Raw genomic sequence first — 23,899 nt, 5'->3', positions numbered from 1 at the left:
ACACGTACAGGCTTAAATGTTGCACCTCAGCCCCCATCCTCTGTTACGTTAAACCTTGAACATCACCTTCTCTGCTCCATGAGCTCAAAACCATGAGCTTAAAGGCTTCTCTTGATGTCCATATATCCCACCAACTCTTGCCAAAACTCTGACCGTGCTTCAAGTAAGGAACTACAACAGTCCACCTTATGGCTGATGTGAGAACACATTCCAGCAATGTTCGTTCTGACATAGGAGATAAAACAGACTGAACAAAGGACTCCTTGGCACTGCCCCTCTGCTTCCCAAGTTCTGCTCCCTGCCACTCACGGCGAACACTCGCACTTGATCCCCTGTCACCATTGCTGAATCAGCATTTGTTCACTCCTTTGGAGCAAAACCTCAAGTCTACCTCATAACAAAAGCAGAATATGGACTTGCAAATAGTTTGAGATGCCCTGGAGCACTCCACCTGGCATCCAACTGCCTATTCAGAAGTGTGTGGTTTCCCTATAGTTTCTACATCATTTTTAGTGGCTTGATTGAAATAACCAGGGAGCTGCTAAAGTCCTGTGTACAGCCCCCATCAGTTAATATTTTAAATAGAGAAACAATAACTAGACATGATTTTGGGTTTAGAAACTAACTACTAGACAATGGGGCTCTGTAAATAAGTAGGATATTTATGTCAGAAAAGGTAATGGATTGTGGTCTGATCAGCAAACCTTGAAGAATGGCTTGGAACTGCCAAGACAGAGTAAGAAATAGGTAAAGGGTCATTAGGTAGGACCCAATGCTCATTTCTTAGGGCCTGCACTGATGTCTTTGACAGGCACAATTAGGAGGTAAAAGGTAATATAAAAAAGGGGGAGATCGTGACCACTGACTCATTGACCACCTACTCAAAAGATACCACTTACTCAAATGATACTGCCTACTCAAAAGACGACAAGGAAGGAAGAAGATAGAATCTGTGCACTAATATACATGACAGGCGAAGAAGAAAGAACCAATCCTTTAGGGACATAATAATGAATATGAATTCCTTACGTATGTAAATGTGGGAATTTTTGAGACAATTGTGTGCTGCCTTGAGATAAGCACCCATTCACGTGCCTCAATGAAATTAATTTGAAAATACCTCGACTCTGTGTGTTATTGGCTTGCACATCGGGTAAACGAATCCGCTTTTAGGACAACAGCCTGATGAGAACGCTCAGGTACCCCAGGGCACCTCAATTGTTTGGGCATGTGAAATGAGCTCTGTACAGCTGTACTAGGCAACCCAGAGGTGTGTATAATGATTTGCATGAATTCCAGAAGCTAATCGGAGTTAATTCCATTCTGGCTGCTGTAGTGGTCACAACCAGACCACAAGAACCGGCCTAAGAATTATCTTTTCAATCTACAGTACAACAAAGATGATATGTAAGTCTGAAGTAGTCATGTTGGCTCTAGCTGTAGTCCTGGAGAGAGAGGACCACCTCCAGAAGACGGCTCTTTCCACATGTCCGTGAGACATTCCTTGCCACACCACTCATCAGGCACCCTTTTCTCTGCTACATGTCTAGATTTGCAGCAATAATATTTCAGCTGTACTGTGGCTGACGTTTGTCTGGACATTCCAGAGTCCCTCTAGATGCACGGGATGCAACCAGGGTGTGAATCATGTAGGTTTTCACTCCATTCCTGAATGCAAAGTTCCGACTGTCCGCAACGAGGCAACTTCATTCGCTCCTGGGCTCCAGTAAATCCACCAACTCCCTCTGGGTTGTGGTGGGACTCGGGCTGTTTTGTTTCAGGGACCGCAACCCCAGACAATAGGAACGAGACCGCATCATTTGGCTCCCTCTACAGGTCTCCATCAGTACCTCAGAAAGTCTTGCAAATTCAGACGCTGCTGGTCGCCTTTACACACACCGTAACTGTTGAAACAGTGTCCCGCATTTTCCTTGTTCATCCTTTTACAACTGATGGAGCGATAGACGTTCTTCTTGTGCCCTCGACATCCCTTGCAAAGCTGAACGAGAGGTGAGCTTTCCTGGCTTTCCTAACACCTTCCCTACATGCCCTGGCAGTGTCTCCAATCCTTAGTTTGTAGCCTGTGTGTCACCTTTTTGTATTGGAGCTCTGTCACCAGCTCCCTGCATAGGCAAGCCAATCTCCTGGTAGGCATACTCGTTTTCCAGAGTGTCAGGATTAACTGTTCGTGCACTGGGGAGGATGCTCTTCTCAAAGACCTCCCAGGTTTCCTGAGCTCCACCAGTACCCCCTCTCTGTTACGTATCAGAACATACATATCTCTAGCTGGACCAGCTGTCTGGAAAGACACCGGAGGTTCATATTTCTCCTCAGTTTAAACAGTGAGTTCAGGTGAGACAGTCAGGGAACCATTTAGGTGTCAAAACCTAAGTGTCTAGTATAGATTTAGGCAGCCTAAGGTGTCTCAAGCATGTGTATGGAGCTTTCAGTTATGGTGCAAGGCCTCCAGAAGTCACCTTCTGGACAAGTGGCTGGCGGTCACATAGGGAGGACAAACTTGAACTATATTCGACTTCTGTGCTTAAGAATGTGAATTGCTTCTCCACCTTAGTCAGCACCAAGGGACACACTTTCAGTCATCACCGTGCTAAATTGCTTCAGCTATATATTTTTTTTAAAGTAAATTCTATGTGCTAGGGCCCGGTTTCTGGCCCAGAGGTCAACTGACATGGAATGGGAGTGCTGCAGGGCCCAAGCTCAGGAGCCACCTTTGGGCAGCAGATCTGGCTGGGGGATGTACCCATGGCTGGGCTGAGGTGCCCTATGTAACCGCTCACAGGATTGGTGCTGGTGCCAGTGTATACAAGGAATCTGCTTGTGATGCGTCTTGGCAGACTCCATGTAGAACTGCATATTGCAGTAGGACTCTGCCCATTGCATTGTTGATTAAATTTTTCTTTTATATTTAAGCACAAACACATGTTTAATTTGCCTTGAGGGGTACCATAAAAATTCCTCAATATGATGCACCCCCCCACCTGAAGTGCTTTCGCTCTGTACCTGAATCAGGTCGTCCAGTGCAGAAACCTTCTCCAGATGGCTGTGGCTCTGCTCTGTCTGCCTGTGTACTGCTGAAACCTGAACCTCCATCTGGAACTGATGTGGCATGGGTCAGTTGTCCCACTGCTTGTTTTTTCCTGCTGGAATAACAAGTGTCCATTGGCATTACTGCATTTGGGAATTTACCATTAACAACCCACAATATCTCATATGTTTTGCAGATTTATCAGACTATGACACAACTAGAACAGGGCGGAAACAAAACATTCAACTGAAATAAGATCTTTACAAGTAATTTTCCTATTTGCCTTTATAATTTGTTTTCTCTGTTACTTTGTTTCCCATTATCAGTCAAAATGGCCAGAAGCTGCTTATTTTTGTGTGACTATTAGCTCTGGAACTCTACAGAGATTCTGATTAAAGTTTCAAAGCCCATTATTAACTCCAGAGATATTCTGAGTCTTTTCTTTGGCCTGTGATTACTAGTGAATCATGTTTCAGGCTTGACATGTCTGTAAAAAGTTTACATCCCTATTTACAAGCTGAACAAGGTTCATCGGACTTCATAGAGTCTTTTGATCTACACCCAGAAGTTAATCCTGCCTGCCGAGAGCAACTCTCTGGGCATCGATGACCATGCATTCACACTGATGACATACTTTGGAGAGCACTGGCCATACCCACACATGTAGGACTTGTCTAGAGATCTCTTCTCAGATCCGCATGGCATCTCTTTGGTTCAGATATACACTAGTGCCCCAAATAATGGAAAGGTTTGTTCAAATGATATAATGAAAAGAACTTGAAAATTTGCCTTCCTGTTTGTTCTCATCTTTACACAGATCTGATAATAAAGACCAGTGTAGAGTGAAATGTGTTTATCTCTGCATGCTGTCTCTGGTTAGAAACTCCGGAGACCTCAACTCATAACGACATCCCTCCTTTTTATTTTCTCTTGCTGGGTAGTTTATTCTGCTTGCCATACAGGCTCCTTGACAACTCTCAACCCTTTACTTCACATAGTCAGGGTGATTCAGTTGCCTATGCAATGGGACCCAGAGACATCTGAGATACCCTTAGGTGTCCCTGCTGGCCTCCAGCCCCTGTCAAAAAGTGTGCAAGATGCCTGCAGCTGCATACATCAGTCCTATGCAGGTGACTTGAATATTCTACAGCACCAAAAGTCACCAGATAAGCAAGATTAAGCAACCAGTTTGTGTCCCTGAGCTCATGTAGAGCTGAGTGCTACAGTTTCTTTCCATTGTTGGGCTGAGTCCTGTACTTGTTCACTACACCTCAGTGGAAGTGACATGAATGGGGATGAAAGGGCTGCAAGAAGCAGGCTGTAGTAACAAAGAGGTGCCACAGTGACCAGGGCAAGGTGTAAGAGGCCCAAAGGGAGATGTGATCTGGGGGTGTTTGGAGAGAAGCTCTCTTCTGTAACACAAACCCTGTAATTGATAAACCTCTATGTCTGCAGGCTGGAGTCCTTGAACAAGGGATGGGGAGCATGAAGGAGCAGGGAAGAGGGCCATCCCTAAGATACAGTGCAGCAATGCACTGCTGTGAGCTACTTACTCCTCACCTGTGGTGAGGAAAGGAAGATCCAAGAGGCACGAAAGTGTTCCTTAGCTACTCAAATGCAGCATGTAGCATCTACACCTGGGACTCGTTTGCTCACTCACAAGCATCAGGACTATTGGAGACAACATGGGGTGTTCCACCAGGTCTTGACGGTAGTCATGGGCCACATGGACCAGCAGCACATGAATGTCAGTTCACCCGCTTCCTCAAAGAACTTGATCTCCATGGGTGTAATGAGGCTGGACTCACTGGGGCAGAATTTGAATGGAGGCAGCTAGAATTGTCTGTGCTGATCGAGGCTGTCATATGGTCAGCACAACCCTTGGAGTGGTCTTGTCCGAGACTCATACCAATCCTGAGAGGCAGGTTGAAGGAAGCTGCCCAGGTTTGCTGGAGAAGTGAGCCCAGTGCTACGCACACTCCCAGTGAAAGACAGCCAGGGTGTGCTCTGGGAGCAATACATCCGAAGACAAATGCCATTTGGCCCCTTGAGTGTCTAGAGACCACCAATGAAGTGGGTTGCCTCAACCAGGAGCCGGGAGGCATGAGCATGTGGCCGGCTCACGCAAGGAAGGTGGAGACAGAGCATCCCAATGCAGCAGATGAGAGGAAACACCCGTGTCAAAAGTAGGTATAGAAGTACGAGCTCGTCTGCCAACTCTTCCCATTCCGCAGCTGGCCAGTGTGTTGCTTTTGCTTCTTTGCAGTCCACCACCCCATTAACAGCCTGGCACTAATCAGTGCTTGGACCCGAGCCCAGCCTCCAAGCCTGCAGGCAGTGCTGCAGGCCTGGCAGGGGGACAGGTCCGTGGAGGGACGAGTACCACCTCCTCGGACACACGGAGCCCACCGCCCCGCTCGCAGGGAGCCCTCGGCAGCTGCCGCCCATTGCATCAGGTGCGAGGCCGGAGCGGGAGGGCTCGGGCGGCGGGGGCAGGTTTGGCAGACTCCGCTTGGCCGGGAGCGGTCCCTCTGAGGGTTTTGCAGTCCCTTCCGTGGCTGTGCCCCGAGAGTTGTCCCACCGTCGTTGTTGTGCCCACGGACGCTCCCGTGGCCGCAGCAGCTCCTGCGGTGCCGCTTCCGAGGTGGGGAAGGGGGTATCCAGGGGGCCCGGCCAGATCCCACCGCCAGGGGTATGCCCTCTGCCCTCCCCATACCACAGGCTTCCAGGCACCCCAGGGAACCGAGCACCCGGGAGGAGGTTTGCAGCCACCACCGGGGGGGGGGATGGGGGGTGTCTCCACCCCCACCACCCCCCCCCGCCCTGCCTCCCCTCCTTCCCGTCTGTCTGCCTGTCCCTCCGCCTCTCCCTCTCTCCATCGCAGCCATCCCTCTGCTGACGCAGCCCTGCATCTTCCCGGCTGCCCGAACACCTCTTGCTCTCTCTCTCTCCATCCCTCCCTCTTCTGCCCACGTACCTCACCCGTCTGCCTCTTACTCTCTCTCCCCCTTCCTCTTCCACCTCTCCCTCCATCCATCTGATTGTCAGTTCGTCCCTGCTGACTCTGGCCTCGATTCCGGTGAGTGTCTGCTTGTTTGTGCTTCACTTTGTTGTTCTCTCCTTATTCTCTGTTCACTGGGGAGAGCTTGTCCCTACCCAATCCATCCCCCCGTCCATCCCTCACCCCTAATCCCCCGAGGACTTACACCTTATTTGCTCTGCCTCCCCACCCTGTCAGCGTGATGATGGGGTGAGGAATTTTCCGGTGCTTCCCACCCTGTCACCCCAGAGCGGGAACTGGGGAATTTGATGTAAATGTGTCTGAAGCAGAGAGATTTATGTGGATGGATCTGGGGTGAAGGGCAGTCCCTTTCATCTGCTGGCACTTGGCCAGAAGACCGCCAGATATCGCTTGACTTACACCCTCCGCCCAGTGCCTTTCCGGGATTTGCTCTGCCAATCTATCCATCCAGCCATGGGTGGATAGCCACGTATTTTTCATCCCAATACAGCCCCATCCATCCATCCTTTCATCCACCCACTCTTGTTTTCACACCTTCTTCTCTCCATCTTCCCTCGCTATCCCTCAGTTCTCTTCAAGATTCTCCCATGGTGGGGATGTGCTGCAGACCTCCTCAATACAGAGATACTCCTGATGACATCCCAGTGCTCATGGATAGGGATTTCTGAATCCCTGGGTTTGCTCTGGCTGTACATGGTGGTTTGGGCCTTCTAGCTATGTGTGTAGGACTGAGGAAATGGCAAGGAATCATCACCAAATAGGGGGTGCCTCGTGGTTTCTGTGCTTCTCTCCTCTTACAGGAGACCCTTCTTGTCTGCAGGTCTCCAGAAATGTGGCGTCAGACCTTTGGACTTCTAGGAAAATCCTACACCCATGACAGTGAGCTGGGGATTGGACAGCTGAGGGACATTTGGGGGGTGGGGGATGCGCCCAAAGGGGGACAAGGGAAGGAGGATGATAGGCAGCTGTAGAGGGAAATATCTGGACTGTGTCTTCCCAGAGTGAAACAAGGATGGGAATGGTCAAGAGCTCTACAGAAAATGGGTGGGGAACAGAGGTATGGGGCAAAAGGGAAGCTGGGGGCTGGGGGTCAGACACTGTTCTATGGCAGGCTCACACTAGACCCTCAGTAACATTGGTCAGTTAGTCTTGGTTTCCAGGGTGGGAACAGCCACATACTTGAAGCAGCCCCAATCACCTCCTTGCGTCGTTCATGTGTGCTGTGTACTTGAAGCAGCCCCAATCACCTCCTTGCGTCGTTCATGTGTGCTGATGGGCAGGTTGCCTCTCTCTCAACAGCAACAGGATCCTTTTTTCTGGGGAAGTGGCTCGACATACCCCTGTCCTCAGTGCCTCTGTGTAGTGCTGTGGTGGATGTTGCTATCCAGGATTATGTGGCTGACGTGGCTTCTGAACTCATCTACCAGAACAAAAGTCAGGTCTCCACAGAAGTTCTCTTCGTCTTCCCCCTGGGCCCCCACATGGTCATCTACTCCTTCCATGCCTGCAGTGAGGATGCCAAGGTCCAGGCCGTGCTGCGGGATGAGGTACCAGCATCCAGGGACAAATGGGTGAACCACCACAATGACATGGGATGAGCAGCCTGCAGCCTGCCTGGTGATCACCTCTCTGTTCCTCCCCTTCCCACCTAGGCCCAGCAGCTGCATGAGGCTACAGGGCACCGGGAGGATCTGGAATACCTTCAGGATCAGACTCACCATCCGGGTGAGGTGTTTGCCTGCTTTCTGGGTACCCTGCCCCCTGGCAGGGAGGTGGTCGTGACTTTGCGCTATGTCCAAGAGCTGCCACGGGACCCAGATGGAGCAGCCCATTTTGAGCTGCCATCCACACTGCATCCCCACAAAAGACAGTATGGTGAGTGACCCCACAAGGAAGCTGCCCTCCCAGCCACACACCCCACAGAAGGGCCGCAGACTCCCCATGTACTTTACAAACAGGCCTGATGCAACTTCCCTTTGCATCAACAGGGGCACCCACATTTTTCCCCCATGCAGTCCCTGGACAGACCCACATATCCTTCCTTGTGCCCCATGAGGGCATCCACAACTCCCACAAACATTTTCCATAAACAGACTCATGGACCCCTCCATACGCCTCATTGACAGCCCCCAATTCTCTCCATATGTCTTATATATGGATGCCAAATCCTGCCCTCCCCCCCCCCCCCCAACTACTGCAGGCAGAGCCTTTGCCCTCCCCAGTGCCGTATTTCTCCTTGCAGTCTGGAATAGTCTTACCAGCAAGCTGCCCTACAGCCTGCTGCTCACTGCTAGCCTGCAGTCACCCCGTGGAGTGGCCAATGTCCAGGCCAACTTCACCCTCACCCCTTTGATCTACACTGCCCGGGACCGCAGCACTGCACAGGTATGCCCTCCTCAGTGCCAGGATCCAGTGTGTCATCACTGAGAAAAAGGGGATGCACTGGGATCAGTGCCTGTGCTCCTGGCCCAATGTTGGGTCTGGTCCCCTCCTCCTGTGCATGACCACGCACCCCTTCTCCAGGTCTCACTGGCTGGCAGCCCCCCAGGTGGGTGTGATTTGGAGCTGCTGGTGTATTTTGGAGAACCCACTGCAGTCAGTGCTGTGGTGGAGAAGGGAGACCCTGGAGCCCCTCCAGGTGAGTGCAGCTGGGGAGGGAACATGGAGGCACCTCTGGGTTGCAGGAGGCGTTGGGGCACGGGGAGACACCGGGGATTCTGGGGGGCTAGATATCATTGGACACTGGGATGGGAAAGGGAGGCATTCAGATGGGATAGTCTGCGTCCTGGGACGCCAGGGTGGGGTGCTGGGGACACTGTTGTGAGGTATTAGATATAGCAGGATGCATACGGGGAGTTCTATTTTAGGGCTCACTGGGTAGCTCTTCTGGAGGCAGTGGGCTGGAATACACGGGGCATTGGGCTGTGTAATTAGTGGTCAGTACAGTAGGGTATTGAAGTACCAACGTGGGGCATCAGAGGCTCTGGGATGGTGGAAGCTGAAAGCACAATGAGAATCAGAACCAGGAGGAGGAGAGGGGTCCCTATCTGGCCTTCATCCCACCCCATACCTCCTCCAGGCTCCCTGCTTGGTGACCCCATGGTGTTGGTGATGCTGGCACCCAGTATCCCTGAGGCAGTGCCTGGGCAGCGCCTGTCTGGAGAGTTCATCTTCCTCCTGGACACCACTTTTCTTGAGCATGCACAGGTATCCCTGCAGAGCCGGGACCAGGATGGGGTGGAGGAGCAGGTTGAAGAGGAGCGGGCCAGGGCAGGCATTTATGGAGGGACAGAGATGTGAGGGGGGACTGGTGGGGCCTGAAATGGTCCTGAAATATCTCAAGTGCCATGGTGAGTTCAGGGCACTGGCTTGGGACATCCAGGGGAGCCCAGAGGCTTTAGGAGGACCAGACTATGGGCAAAGGCCTCTGTACCCCCCACAAGTGCCTCCCAAGACCTGCCTGCTGTGTCTTTCCACAGGACTCCCTGCTCTTTCTTCTCAAAAGCCTGCCCCTGGGCTGCTACTTCAACATCTACTGCTATGGAGAAAGCTCTGTGGGCATCTACCCGTGAGCAAACATGGGGAAGGCTGGGTACTAGGGGGCTGGATTAGGTGCGGGTAGGTAGGGCTGGATATTGTGGGGCATGGCTGGGTGCTGTGAGGCTGCAATGAGTACTGTAAGGCAGGGTTAGATGCTGGAGGGCAGGTGTGCATGCACTGAAATCGGCTGGTTGGTATGGGGCAAGGCTGGGTGCTGGAGGGCGCAACTGGGTGCTGGAGGGCAAGGCTAGATTCTGGAGACGGGATCTTCATGGCGTTATGGGACAGCATCTTTCGGGGTTCTGTTGAGCAGAGTCTTGTAGGAACTATGTAGCAAGGTCTCTTCAAGAACTAGTATGGGTCAGGGTCTTGGAGAGGACCCTAGGGCACAGCTTTGGGAAGTGCTATGGGGCAGGGTCTTGGGGAGCACTAGGGCCAGCATAGAGCAATGTGCTCTCCAAACATGCTGTGCCTCCTGCAGGCAAAGTGTTGAATATACTCAGGACAACCTGACCGAGGCCATGCGGCGCATCCCCTCCACTGGCTCCAGTCTGGGTGACACCAACCTGCTGGGAACCCTCCGCTCAGTCTACAATACCTCCCGCCCCCGCGGACATACGCGCCAGGTCTGGGTGCAAGGGCATGGAGGGGTGGAGGAACAGGTGTCCCAGGGGGAGAAAGGACACAAGAGTGTGGGTGGAAGGAGCCACCCAAGGTATGTGGTGGTCACAAGCAAACAAGAAGGACGCCGTGAGGTCTGGGGGAATGGAGAAGTGGGTTTATACCTTTAGGCATTTCTGTCCCTGAGTGGATATCTCTCCCTGGGGTAGTCTCTCTGCAGGGGGTCTCTCTTCTGGGCCCCTCTCTCCATTTCAGGGGCCTGCTCTCCCCATTTTGGGGTCCCTGTGCAGGGCCTCACCACTCATGTCCCCTGTCTCCCAGCTCTTCGTCTTCATGGCCAGGCCACCCCCCGACAAGGAAGACATCGTAGCTGAGGTCTGCTGCCACCGCAACAGCCACCGGTAATGGCGACGCTCTGCCCCCAGTCCTCTAGTCACCCTTTGATTGTCCAGTCATTTCTACCCCTGATGAGGGCCCCTGCTCACCAGTGCCTGTCCCAATCCTTGGGTCCCTCCAGTGTCCCAAAGATCCTTCCCACCCTGCACAGCTCTCCTATGCCAAGCCCCCATGTGGAAGTCTTTGCTTACTACTGCCACAACCAAGGCACCCTTCACAGAGTGAGCAGGGAGACTGAGGCACAGGGCTTGCACACCCTGATGTGCACCCAAGCTCTGCCCCAGCCCCCTTAGACTGACCCCAGCTCTGCCCCAAGCCCCAGGTCTCCTCTGCCAGCTCCCCGTCTAACCCCAGCTCCAACCCCAGTCCCTCACTCTACTCCCTGCTCTTCCTCCTGCGCCCTTGTTCTGCACCCCAGCTTTGTTCTCCCAGCTTTAACTCCAGCCTGTGTTCTCCAGCTCTATCCCAGCATCCTTGCACCCACCTCTGGCTCTTATTTCTGACACCTTTCCCTGCTTCCCCCATAGGTGTCACTCCTTCTGCTTCTCTGAGGACACCGCTGCCTTAGCTACAACCCTGGCCAGGGAGACGGGAGGTGAAGCTACCTACGTCTCTTCTGACAACAGCATGATATTTGAGGTGGGAACCCAGAAGACCTGGCAGATCCCCCTCTATTCCACAGACGCACTGAATTCCAAGCACCCCACCACCTGGGCTGCCCACACACAGTAGTCGAGACTCGGCTGCCCCAGGAACCCAGGCACTCCGGCTTCCCCTGACTCTACCCCACCGCCCCACCCCACTGAGAACCTGGGTGCCCGGGCTTCTGCCCCACTATAACCCACAGACCTGACTGTGCCCAGGGAACATAGCTGGTGCAGGCTACCCCACACATTCCACTGTCTCCCAGGGAACCCCGACACCAGGGGCCATGGGCTGAACCCTGGTGGAGCTGCGAACTGCGGTGTCCTACCCCTCTGTCCCCAGGTGTTGAAGTGCCTGAAGCGGGCCCTCAAGTTAGCAGCTGAGGAAGTCTCTCTGACCTGGACCCTGCCCTGTGGCCTGGAGGTTGAGGTGCTGGGGGGCACCCCTCAGTCCATCTTTCAGGGTCAACACAGCCTTCTCTATGCCCAGATCCACGGACAGGCACAGGTGAGAGCTGGGACTAGTCACCCCCAGCTACCTCCCAATAGCCTCCCAGTAACCACCAGTAATCTTCCAGTAGCTTCTCCAAATCCCCCAGTAACCATCTTGTGTCCCCAGCAACCTTCAGTAGCTTCCCGTGTGTTCCCAGGATACAACGGTGGCCAAGGGGGTCATGACCTTGAAGTACAGCCTGGACGGCCAGGATGTCAGTCACACGATTGAATTCCCACTGTGCCCACAGGGAGATGGCCGGTGAGAGCCCGTCCCAAGGGAAGATGCATGCATCCCCCTCATTTCGAACATGGACTCCAGCTGGGAGGGAGCCCAGATAGCTTATGCGTTCCCACCTTCCACACACAATCCCAAACTGGCAGAGAACCCAGGTGTCCAAGCATGCCCTCCTTCCCTGCTTTGACCCCACAGTGGCAGGACCCAAGCACCTGGGCATCACTTCCCTCCAGACAGACAAGGACCCTGTCCATCCTCTGTCCATTCCCTCTGCCCATCCTCACCCCTGAAGGGAGAGAACCCAGATGTCCAGGCTTTCTCTCTGTCCACCTTTCTCCAGCATGGAGGCAAGCCGGGTGGTCAGGCCTCACCCCACTCTGTCCCCAGGCTGGCTGGGCATCGCCTGGCCGCGAGATGCTTGCTGAAGAGGTTGTTGCCAGAGGCTGTGAGAGGGTCAGGGGATGAACCCAGGCGTCGTGCAGTCGAGATCAGCCTTGCTTCAGGGATCATCTGCCCCTTTACCAGCTATGTGGGGGTTCGCACATCACAGAGGGTCACCTGGTACCGAGGTAAGGGAAGACACTCACGGGAAAGAGCTGGTGGGGCAGCTCCATGGGCTGTTCTCATTCCACTGGAGCTGGAACCCCAGCCACAGGGCATCCCCAGTCTCGCTGGGTAAGCCCCATCACCACCAGGTGCTTCTTTCCCATGTGCTTAATCCAGCCCCTTTCCCTGTTTGCTCTCAAAGGGCCCCTGGCACTGTTGCCACCCCGCCAGTCACTCATCCCCTGCCAGACCATTGAGCTTCGTGGCTCCATTACGAGCAGTTCCTGCCATCATAAGGCAATCTGGGTCCCACACGGTTGGCTGACAGCAGTGCGTGCATCATGGCTTGCCCTCCGTCGACTGACCCATGGCATTGCTCACCTGTCCCAGCAAGGGGCTTGCTCAAAAGGTATGGGATAATCTAACACCTTACAGGAGAATTATGCTGCCATGTCTTGCCCATGGCATGGAAATGAATGAATTTTGCCTTTAACCCTTCCCTTAGTTACCCTTAGACCTGAAAGTTCTTCAGTGAATATGAGACCCAGCTCAGGGACACCCAGGGAGGGGACAGGGGTGGTGCTGGATCATAAGTACACATTTGGATAAGAAGTATTAGGGGGCTGTCAAGAGAGGTCTTGAGACATGGCTGGGCAGGAATGCCAGGAGAAGAGGCAATGGCCAAAGTTGGGGTTGAGTTAGGGATGTCCAGAAAGGGCTGTGGATGGGACAGCTTGGGGACATGCAGGAAGGAGCTTAGATTGCAGGTGGCTGCCTAAAGGAAGAGCAGAGACAAAGTTCTGGGGCATTGCATAGGGGAGTAGAGAAAGGTCATCCTTCTGTGATTGTCCCAACCCTCCTGCTCGTGTGTTCTCCCACAGCATGTAAACCACCACCACCACCTATTTCTTCTCGCAAGCATGTGAATCCCATGGAATTTTTAATGTGGTCTCAAGATACTGTGTTTTGGCCCACCAAAGACATTGCTGAGTGCCAGGAGCTGGTGGCACTGCAGAATGTAGATGGCTCCTGGGCCCTCAGCTCAGGCCTGGCCTCTGTGCTGGAAGTCGATGAGGCTGAAATCAAGGGAAAGATGCCTGCTGAGGTAAGGGAAGAACCTCTTACGGTAGCAGTGTGTCATCCTGGGGCAGTGGGAACCCCTTGACTGGTGGCAACACTGGCATCCCAAGGGCAGCCAGACAGGAATGAACGGATCAGAAACCAGAAGCCACAAAGGAAAGGGTGGGAAGCAGTGATGGGGCAGGGAGGATGCTCAGCACTACGTGCTGGTCTGGGTCATTGTTCTCCTACAGGTCCTGGAGCCAAGCATCTGGGCCACAGTGCTGGCTGTGACTTGGCTGAACAGAAATGGCAAGCGTTACCGAGACCTCTGTGAGCTGCTGGAGGCCAAGGCTGTGACCTGGCTATGCAGCCGAGCTGGTGAGTCTTGAGGATCCTTTTCCAGCTGATCCCCACAGCACAGCCTCCTCCCTTCTCTCTCCAGTGGGCTCTGCCTCACCCCTTTGCAGGACCACAGTTTCCTGGGGACAGATGAAGGAGTCCTGTGTCCCCTTTCTCCCTTGCATCTGTGGACCCTCCCTCCTGCTTGACTCCCTAGTGCCCCTGTCTCTCACCAATTGCAGTGTCCCAGCTGGACAAGTGCCTGGAGGCAGCCAACACCCTCCTTGGGAGCACCGTGGAGCCAAGTGTCTTCAGGCTCTGAGCTCAACACATGCCCTGTGCTACAGACCGGCAGCACCTACAGAGCTAAGAAGGGCCAGAAAGTATAGCCTAAATTCACCTACTGTGCTGGGATACCACTGTTGCTACCGGCCAGGGTCTTACCTTAGAGATGAATTCTCACTGCTTATGTCTTATACTAGCTGGGCTGAACCTGTATCATGCTGAACTAACTCCTCAAGAGAAAACCTCTAGTTCAGAGCCTCCAGTGGGTTTGGTTTGGGCGGAGATGGGAGTGGGAAGGAAGCATCACATTCCCCAGTGGTTGCCCTTCCTGTATTATAGCTTTGCCAAAATGGGCTACTGGCCTCCACAAAGATGGTGCTTAGGGACATGGTTTAGTGGTGGACTTGGTAGTGTTAGGTTAACGGTCGAACTCGATAATCTTAAGGGTCTTTTCCAACCTAAATGATTCTATGATTCTATGAGTCTATAGTTTCTGTCTTGACAAGAGGGTGCTGCGTACACCAGAAAAGATGGGCATTTAGAGGTGTCAGCAGCAGGCACAATGGCAGTGGATCCCAATGAAGGACTCCTGCTGCACCCCACTTGCTGACCTCCTTGCTTTACCCCAAAAGACAAGGCTGTGTCAAGAACTCCCACATCTGCATTGCCATGCAAATCAATTATTTCGGAAGAAAAACTCTCATCTACATCAGACCCAGCCCATCATAAAGTCCAAGAGAACTCATGTGGGACAAGACTGTTTTGAAAACTATCAGCATGTTGGAGGTGGAACTGCAGGAGCTTTTCATTAGCAAACCAGTCATGCAGTATACTCCCTCCTGGCCCAGGGCCTTGAATTCATGGGTCTCACTCCATGTTGGCAAAGTCTCCAATTCATTTCCGAATAAACAGTGAAGCTTCTGTAAGCCAAAAGGTGTGTGTCATAGCCTTTATTTCCGTTGGGCCTAGGATCCTTCCTTCCAGGGGACATCTATGAGTCACCAGGAGGGGCATGAAAGGACGTCGCTTCCCAGAGAGCTGTATATTGTAATACATTAAATAAGGCGATGTCCTTGCTCTTGGAAGAGCACAGACCTGTTCTAGGTTAGCAAAACAAGAGCCAAGGACTTGCCAGGCTTTTTCTAGACTTCTTTTAGCTTGAATTTATTTCAGCTTGATCTTAGCAATAGCAGCTGTAGCAACACTTTGCCCAGCAGATAGATGACTGATGTCTAACTTATCCTAGCTGTAACAGAAAAGTTGTCAGGTGATTAATGTCCAACTTGGTTTTGCCTTTAACTTTTTCAATCCATTGGAGCATGCAGCTCTGAAAATAAATGCTGTTCTCCCTTTAAGCTTCACCTCTGCTGTCTGGAGCAGATACACAGCAAATGGCTGTGTGCACTGGCAACTCCCTCCTGCTCTGGAGGTCAGTGGGGAGACAGAGGAGTTCACCTTCCCCGAGATGCAAATGGGACGGGAAATGTGCCCTCCCACACTCCTTGAGGTGTAGAAGGAGGAAAGAAGGGCATTGGGGACCTCACATTTTAGAGAGGTGAATCATGACTGTGAGGAAATACTGGTGCTGCAATAAATGAAGTGCCTGTTTCTTAACTTCACATTGGTGTTAAGGAGTTTTATTCCGGATTTCGGTAACAACCTTGACTGCCAAGTCACTCTCTGCTGGGTCAATGGTTCATTTTCCTGCCAAGAGGGACATATCATTAATCAGGAAAGAACAGAAAGGATCAGAATGATCTTGGCTACTTCTGTAGGCATTATTAAAATTGTTTGAAGTTAAAAATGTTTAAATAACTTAATCTACAACAGGATTTTCTATATCTGACATCAATACCATGGGATAATTCACGCATGGGCCTCTTTGCTTCCACTTCAGACAGGACAAACCAGATTTCAGATCATATTCCTGTTGAAAAAATGAATGCCCTAAGGGCCCAGAGAAATGTGACAGGGTCACCTTCCAGGAGACCAGGGTCTTCTATGATGCACCAAAAAAACCTGATACCCAGGGCAACAACAATGTCCCTCTGAGCTGGCTCGCAGGAAGAGAAAGCTGGAGACAGAATTGGTGATGGGTCTTGTCAAATGCCAACTCCCTGTCCATCTTGTACATGCAGGAGTATCAAGTACTGGAAGAGCATGTATGTCATCTGCCTACAGCTAACGCAGTGCTGTTAAAGGTCCTTGAGGTGGGAAGGGGATGCTGCAATTTTCACTGTTCTGCTGTTTCGCACACTCCTTGTTTTACTGACGTGTTCCTATGGGTGGGAAAATTGCTGATAACAGATCTCTTTCAGTCTGAGACCTGACCAAAACTACACCATGAGTGGGAGCAACAGGGAGGAACAAAAAAAGCTGATTAATCCTCCCAGAGTGCTTATGTGTTCTGTTGGCAATCCAAATATCAGATGGTCGTTTCTCCTGGTACTAATAACGATACTTGTAAAAAATGTCTGTTAGGCTATGATTGCCTTTATGCATCTTGTATATCAGGAAGAGAGGAAAAAGCAGCATTCTTAACATAAATACAGCTGGTAGGAGTAGGGGTTCATCATCCAACCCTTTGTCTGAGTCTGAGGTAAATGTTGAGTCTCTGTTGGTGTTTCTGAGGGCTGTGGTCAGAGCTGGGGGCTAAAGAAGAAATGGGGGCTGCTTTAAATCCCTGGGTGTTTGGGATCACCATCACCGAATGCTCATTTCGAGAAACAATCGAAAAAAAGGTTTTCAAGCACGTGACCCAAGGGTAGTGAGACAAATACCTGAGAAAAACCTGACTAATGGTTTGTGAAACTCCTCGACAAAATTAATGGGAGCAGGGTTGGCGGTGGGAAGGAAAAACTTGCAGGAGCCAAAACTCTTTGGAGTTCTGTTCTTGCAGATGGAAGTGTTTGAAACTTCAGACGGAAGCTGTTGTAGCTGAGCTAGAGCAAAACCTAAATGAGAAAAACTTCTGCATGAAAGCTGTTAGTTCAGCTGAACTAGCATCATTCTGTTGTAACAAAAACCCCTAGTTCTATGCTGAATGAAAACAAGCTGCTGCTTTTTGTTGTGAGCATGGGTGGTTTGCTTAATAAGCACCAGAAGGCTAATTCAATCTTTATGGGATCATTAATGGTTGCCTCCTTTGCATATGTGTATATGCAGATATCACCCTTTGTTTCTGCATATCTGTGCAGTTATGTACACAGAATAGACTCCTGGCCCATCCTGTCTGCTCCTCAGCTGTGTCGTCCGTTCGTAATCACCCATCAACATCCACTTTTCCCCAATGAAAATAACTTCATTATTTTCTTTCTGTTAGTAGTTAAGGAATGTATTTTTTTAACTCCCAGGTAGCTTTCAACTTTGGTGTCAAACAAATTTCAGAACATTTGCAGAGCCTGTCACCCATGCTCTCCCATTCAGACCAAGTGGATGTGCTCATTCCTCCTTTGTGAGATAGAGGCATGTGGGACAGAGAGCTTCATTTGTGATAACAACAACTTACAGTTTGTTGAGTTAATTCAGGAATGAAGCTACCATTATCGTATGGCAGTATACTTCAGAAAGAGTTCTCAGAACAGACAGTTTTGGGTATTCTGTTCCCACAAGTCTTTTGCACTTACTCTACTATCTTATCAGCCATCTTACCCAGAGGAGGCTGTGTAGATTTGCTCACAAATTTTAATCATCATTACCACCCAAAATGAAAAGAAACATAGGGAAATGAAAGATAGATCCTTATACTCATTGAATCCATAGAGCTGACATACTCTGCAACAGCTGATTCATCAGGTCTGTCTGAGAATTTGGGGCTCTTTACATGATTTTAATTTTTGTTACCAGTTAAGTAACTTGTTTTCGATGCTGATTTATCAGTTAGGCTTCTTTAAAGTTCTGCAGACCCCTTATGCCTTTTAAGTGACCCATTTTTCCCCTAAAGATTTCAGGTTGGATGAGCTAATTGCTCATTCCCAGCTACTTGTCTTTGCACAGTAATGGGCTTTATTAAACGCCTGTGAATGTGCAATGGAGGTACCTGAATATCTCCCCTCAGTCTGGAGCCACCCCTTAACAATAGCACACAGAGAGGTTTAATTAAATGATAATTATAGGCATTGCTGACAAATATATATCTCCCTTCCCTCCCCAGAATATATTTGTTATTTGGGATGATGATTTTAACATTGATGGCTTGTTCACAAATGTGAATATATTCTTTCCATTTTTGACTTTTCATTTTTCAGAGAACCATTGGTGGCTACTGAACATAATACAGGCCCTAAAGAGACCAAGACATGTGAGTATTACACTCGAAGTGGTTTTGATAGCATATTTCCATGCATTCTGTATGGTATGTCTAAATATTTTGATGGTTTTAATATTTTGTACTAGCTGTGGAAACTGGTTTTCTGCTAGATGACTGTAAAAGTGAGATTTGGTAAATAATTATTAGAAATCTTATACTAACACTATGATTGAAACAATAGACAAAAGTATAGCCAAACAATTAACTAGTAGAGATAGTTACTCATAAATTTTGCAGTTCTTTGCTCTTATGACTGGATGTTCCTGTACGCTAGATGAGAACGATGTTGAAACTGACCACATGTGATTGAAACTGCATTAAGCTTTAAGATCAAAGAACAAGGACAAGAACAAAGACTTCAAGGACAGCCAACAGAATCTCAAATGGGTCGGTGGTTGCAAAAGCAGCCCTTCGACTCAAATGATTTCTTCATTGCACATGATTGGATATGCATTTAAGGACGGTCAGTGGCAGGATTTTATATCACAGATGTATGAAGTCATTCAGGTGCATGTTAGGTCAGTCACATTCATGGAAATAAATTGGAAATAAGTTGGAAATAAATTCCAACTCAGTTTTAAAATTCTGGTCCAAAGTCATGCTTCTGAGAACTGTCAAAAGCATGAGGCTTACAGTAGAGAGAACCATGATACCAATTACCTGTTGGTGTTAAGACGATAGCTGTTTGGTATCCATATGGAGTGTGAGAACGTTTATTTTTCAATCAGATTTTCTGATTAAGGACCTTGCCAAATTGGAATGATAACAAAAGGGAGGGAGTCAAAACCACAGAGAGATAAAAGCTGACCAATTAGCACTAACAGAAACAATAACCAGGAATAAACATCCCCAGTTGATGAGCTCTCAAGAAATTACAGGTGACTGGGACTTTGCAACTAGTAAGGATGCAAACCAGAGAGTCAAGAATGTTGGACAGGGTCAGTGGGACCATGCCAGCTGATGAGGGCATGTTCAGGTGACGGGCAGCCAGGAGGAAAAAAAAACAGAAAAGGAGTCTAAAATGGGCTAGTTGAGAGTAAACTGGGGCTGGTCAGGATGAGCCCTGCGCCTGTCTGTCCCATCTTAAATCTTTTCATAACTCTCTCTGCATATTCTTGCTCCATGCCATGTGTACATGTGCTGCAGGGACCAAATTCTAGCTACTGGGGGGATCAGTGTGAGTGGGTTTGGTGCCAGCTACTGAAGTCAGACTGGGGGTGTGGGCATTTTTGGCCTCTGGTGTGAGCTATGGGAGCTGGTGAAGTCCCAGTGCAGTTACTGGAGCCAGTAGGTTCTCAGCCTACAGCCACTGGGGTGAGAACAGCATGTGTCCCCAAAACCCGTTACTGAGGGGACTGGCATGAGTGAGGTGAGTGAGGGGCTTAGCACTGGCAGCTGGAGTAGGACCGTGGGTCGCAGGTCTTGTGCCTTGTGCTGCTGGGGGCAGGGGGGGAGTGTCTATATCTCCCCCAAACTAGGTGTTGGTGGGGTGTGCATGTACATTCACCAGCAAACTTCCAATTGGACCAGGTGGTGAGGAGGAGGTCTAAGCAAGGGCATAAGGTGGGCAGAAAGTCTGTGCTGATGCCCAGGGAGAAGCTGCAAGAGTGGGGTGCCTGTGCGACAAGGGCGTGACTGCTGCATGTTTGGTGCATCAAGCTGGAACAGCCAGTGAGTAGGGGGGGACCTGTGAGGTGGGTCAGAGGGCCAGGATCTGGGTGGGGGTACCAGACAGACAGAGGGGCCATGCTGATGCTCAGGGGACCCATGAACGTGCATGTGCCTGTGAATCCTGGGGATGTTATATGTGTGCCTGCACTAGTGACCTCCTGTCTTCGCCAGTCCCAGAGGAGGAGGAGACATGGTTGGCTGCATTCATGTGTGATGTGAGTCCTGTACGTATTTTCTGTGACAGTTTGTGTGGCTGGCCATGTCAATGTCCTTTGTATGTCTGTGTGTGTCTGTGTCCTGTGAGTGTCAGGGATATGTGCTTAACTTTACCACTGGCTGAACCTGCAAATGGGATAGCAGCAGCTGCGTCCCTGAGATCCCAAGTCCCTAGGAACCGGGCTGGGCTCCAGTGGCTGGGCAGGAGGGTCACGGGCCAGCGCTGCTGGAGCCTGCAGCTACTCTTGACATTTTTTAATAATGCTAAAGGTGTTTGAGACTCCAAGGCACCGTGGGATAGCGCTAAAGCCCAGCTTGCAGCTCTCTACATTGTCAATGATTAGAATAATTTCTGAAGAAAACAATTTTTTTTTCTCCTGTGATTGTCTTTAAAAGGCACTACATAATTATGCTGCAGAAGCATTCTAATCATTGAACTAGCATGCAGATGCTCATGTAGGTTATCATGTACTTGCAAGTCAAAATGCATGTGCATGATGTAGTTTCATTGTCCCCGTTCCATGAAACTACCTGATTCTGCTACTATTTCAACTAAATTGAAACAACTTTGTTCCTTTTCTTCTTCTCTGTGAGGCTAGTCTCAGGCAACTGGCATATATGATATCTGTGTGAAGGGCAAGTAAATTCCATTTATGGTGCTTCAGAGAAAACATGCCTCATGTTCCATGGAATATATCATGTGCTAATGTCACAGATTATTCAAGCTGTGGCAGGAGAGCATCTGCATTTAAAATACAATTTAAAATCTGCAATGCAAGCTGACTGTAGGAGTCATCAGCCCAACACTGTCCCTAATGTAAGAAAACAAAGGGAATTCTTCTAGTGAAATTTGCATGATCCATTTCGGAGGCACTGGATGGCAGAACTGCTGAAGGTAGGACACTTACTTCAAAATGCTTATTTGTGAATACATAAAGCAAATTCAAGGAAGAACTAAGACCAAAACTTAAAGGTCCTCATAGCCACTAAACAACAATTACACAAAATGAGAGCTTTTTCTGAGAGTTGTTCTGCATTAGGAAATAAAACACTAACCTATCAGTAATACAATGACTGTTGTGAGTTTTATTGACTTTAATTCACAACTAATGACCACAGTCAATAGTCTAAAACTTTCATAAGGGATCAAAGAGCAGAATTAGGTAGATTCTACTTCAGCTGCAAGGATCTAACAAGTTAAGAAAACTAGTGTGAATGTGTGTACTACAAACTGCATTTTGTCATTCTTTATTCTGTTATGCATAGGTTATATTGAGGTCTCTCTCAAAATCTGGAGCTTCAAATAACAGTGTTCTTTCATTTCTTTGTTAAAGGAAACAGTCAAAACCAGAAAGATTCCTTTTAAATACATCAGATCTGTAAATGCCTGAGAATGTTAGGAGTTTCTTTATTGTGCTTGTAAGTTAAAATCATCTGTGGCTCCCAGATCCACAGCTTTCATTTTCATGTTTGTGCTAGAAAACCCACAGACAAAAGGCATATTGTGTGAGTAAAGTTATAAAGAGAAATTAGATGGAGTCAGTATGAGGAGTGACTGAATCATGATAGGGTTGTATGCACTGCTCTTGCTTTGATGACGTGTCCTTCTCTATGTCCTCTGGTCTGTTGACCAGGTCCATGTATGTTCAGCGGAAAAGGTGGTTCCTCCCTCTGTCCCCACACATGGATACATTTCTGGTGCCAAAATGCATTCTGTGCTTTGAGATTTACCAGTGTAGTCCAGTGGTTGGTTGCCCCTTTGGTAAGAGATGACAAGTCTGAAGAACACTGAATTAATGACCACTTTCTTCTCTGTGGCAGGCTAATTTCTTCTCTCTTTCTGTGCATCAGTTTTGCATTCTGGGCAGTAAGTAAACACAAAGCTGTCTGGCATAGCTCTGCATGACTATCCCATGGCATCGCACACATGGTGGCACTCACCAGGGTAACAATGCAATGCGACTAATGAAGCAGACAGTACCGAGCTTCACCCTCTGCACTTCATGAATGTTCTCTACGGGTATCTTTCCCTGTAATTATTCCTTCTTCCTTTGCTTGTCTATAGACAAAAGGTATTTGGGTTTGCTTTGTTTTGTTTTATTTTTGCTTTCTTTGGACTGTCGGTATTTTGGTTGTCGGCTGGGCTTTCTCTTCAGTGCAGAACGCACCTATGGAACCAGCTGGGACCATAGACCTGACATTTGGGGGGAGTGCATGTTCTTAGCAATTAACCCTACACCCATAATGGAGCCAACCCTTAAATGCCAACTCCTCATAGTTGTGTGCTTGGTCACTATCCCAAACTATGAAACTTATAAAGCACTAACATCATGCACTTTCAGCATGCACAGCCATTACCTTCTTACTTTGTTCAGCTAAGCCAGCTCTAGAGTTGCACCCTTTGATCCAGGGGCTCTCCAGGAATTCCCAAGAGACTCCTCACTTGAGTAACTGGCTGAAGCACAGTGATGTTGGTGCAGTGACTAGTCATCTGACAGTCTGTCCATTTGATTCCTCCCAGATGAAGACAACAAAGGGACCAGAAACAGAAAACGACACTCTGCTGACTGAATTTGTCCTCTCTGGATTGTCCACCCACCCAGAACTGCAGCACTTGCTGTTCTTCACATTCTGCTTGATTTACACCATCGCCATCATTGGGAACCTTCTCATCTTCATAGTCACAGTGCACCCCACCCTCCGCATGCCCATGTACTTCTTCCTCCGGGTCCTGTCCTTCCTGGATATTTCCACAGCATCGATTGTTGTTCCCAAGATGCTGGTAAACTTCCTGTCAGAGGACAGGAGCATTTCCTACATGGGCTGTGCCACACAGCTCTACTGTGTGATTTTCTTAGGAGCCACTGAATGCTACATTTTGGCAGCCATGGCCTATGACCGTTACATGGCCATATGCAACCCTCTTAGATATGCAATCATCATGAACAGCAGAGTTTGCCATTCCTTGGTCCTGCTGTCATGCTGCAGTGGTAATATTGTGTCTGTGGTGCAGACAGCTTGGGTGTTCACATTGCCATTTTGTGGGCCCAAGAAGATTAACTACTTCTTCTGTGATATTCCCCCCCTCATCATGCTCTCCTGCACTGACACCTCTTCATATGAAAAGCAGATCATCACAGGCACAGTGCTGGTCATCTTTACACCATTTTTTCTCATCCTGGTATCCTATGCCTTCATCATCTCCAGCATCCTGAAAATTTCCCCTGCAGAGGGCAGACACAAGACCTTCTCCACCTGTTCCTCACATCTTACTGTTGTAACACTGTATTATGCAAGTGGGATCTTGACTTACTTACGGCCAAAATCCAGTAATTCACAAGACACTAAGAAAGTCCTAGCTCTCATATACACGACCGTAATTCCCACATTAAACCCTCTGATTTACAGCCTGAGAAATAAAGAAGTGAAAGCAGTACTAATCAAAATTATAGCTGATCTGAGGGAGATATAA

The 23,899-nt window shown here is 49.4% G+C and overlaps 2 protein-coding genes across 2 annotated transcripts; both read left to right on the top strand.

Moving 5' to 3' along the window:
- Positions 1–1,672: 1,672 nt before the first annotated feature.
- On the top strand, positions 1,673–16,324 carry LOC126038464 (von Willebrand factor A domain-containing protein 5A-like). Its single transcript, XM_049800213.1, has 18 exons — positions 1,673–2,010; positions 6,889–6,947; positions 7,368–7,615; positions 7,721–7,943; positions 8,311–8,453; positions 8,592–8,706; positions 9,148–9,275; positions 9,548–9,636; positions 10,090–10,234; positions 10,551–10,630; positions 11,153–11,264; positions 11,613–11,777; positions 11,920–12,023; positions 12,387–12,568; positions 12,748–12,954; positions 13,427–13,650; positions 13,859–13,985; positions 14,189–16,324. The coding sequence occupies exons 1-18, from the start codon at positions 1,673–1,675 to the stop codon at positions 14,266–14,268; spliced, it is 2,769 nt and encodes a 922-aa protein (XP_049656170.1). The 3' UTR covers positions 14,269–16,324.
- A 1,595-nt stretch (positions 16,325–17,919) lies between these two features.
- On the top strand, positions 17,920–23,899 carry LOC126039039 (olfactory receptor 10A4-like). Its single transcript, XM_049801625.1, has one exon. It carries the CDS (start codon positions 22,949–22,951, stop codon positions 23,897–23,899), a length of 951 nt encoding a protein of 316 aa, XP_049657582.1. The 5' UTR covers positions 17,920–22,948.

Source organism: Accipiter gentilis, chromosome 5, assembly GCF_929443795.1.
Source record: "Accipiter gentilis chromosome 5, bAccGen1.1, whole genome shotgun sequence".
Classification (NCBI taxonomy): domain Eukaryota; kingdom Metazoa; phylum Chordata; class Aves; order Accipitriformes; family Accipitridae; genus Astur; species Astur gentilis.
This window is presented reverse-complemented; position numbering and strand designations above follow the sequence as displayed.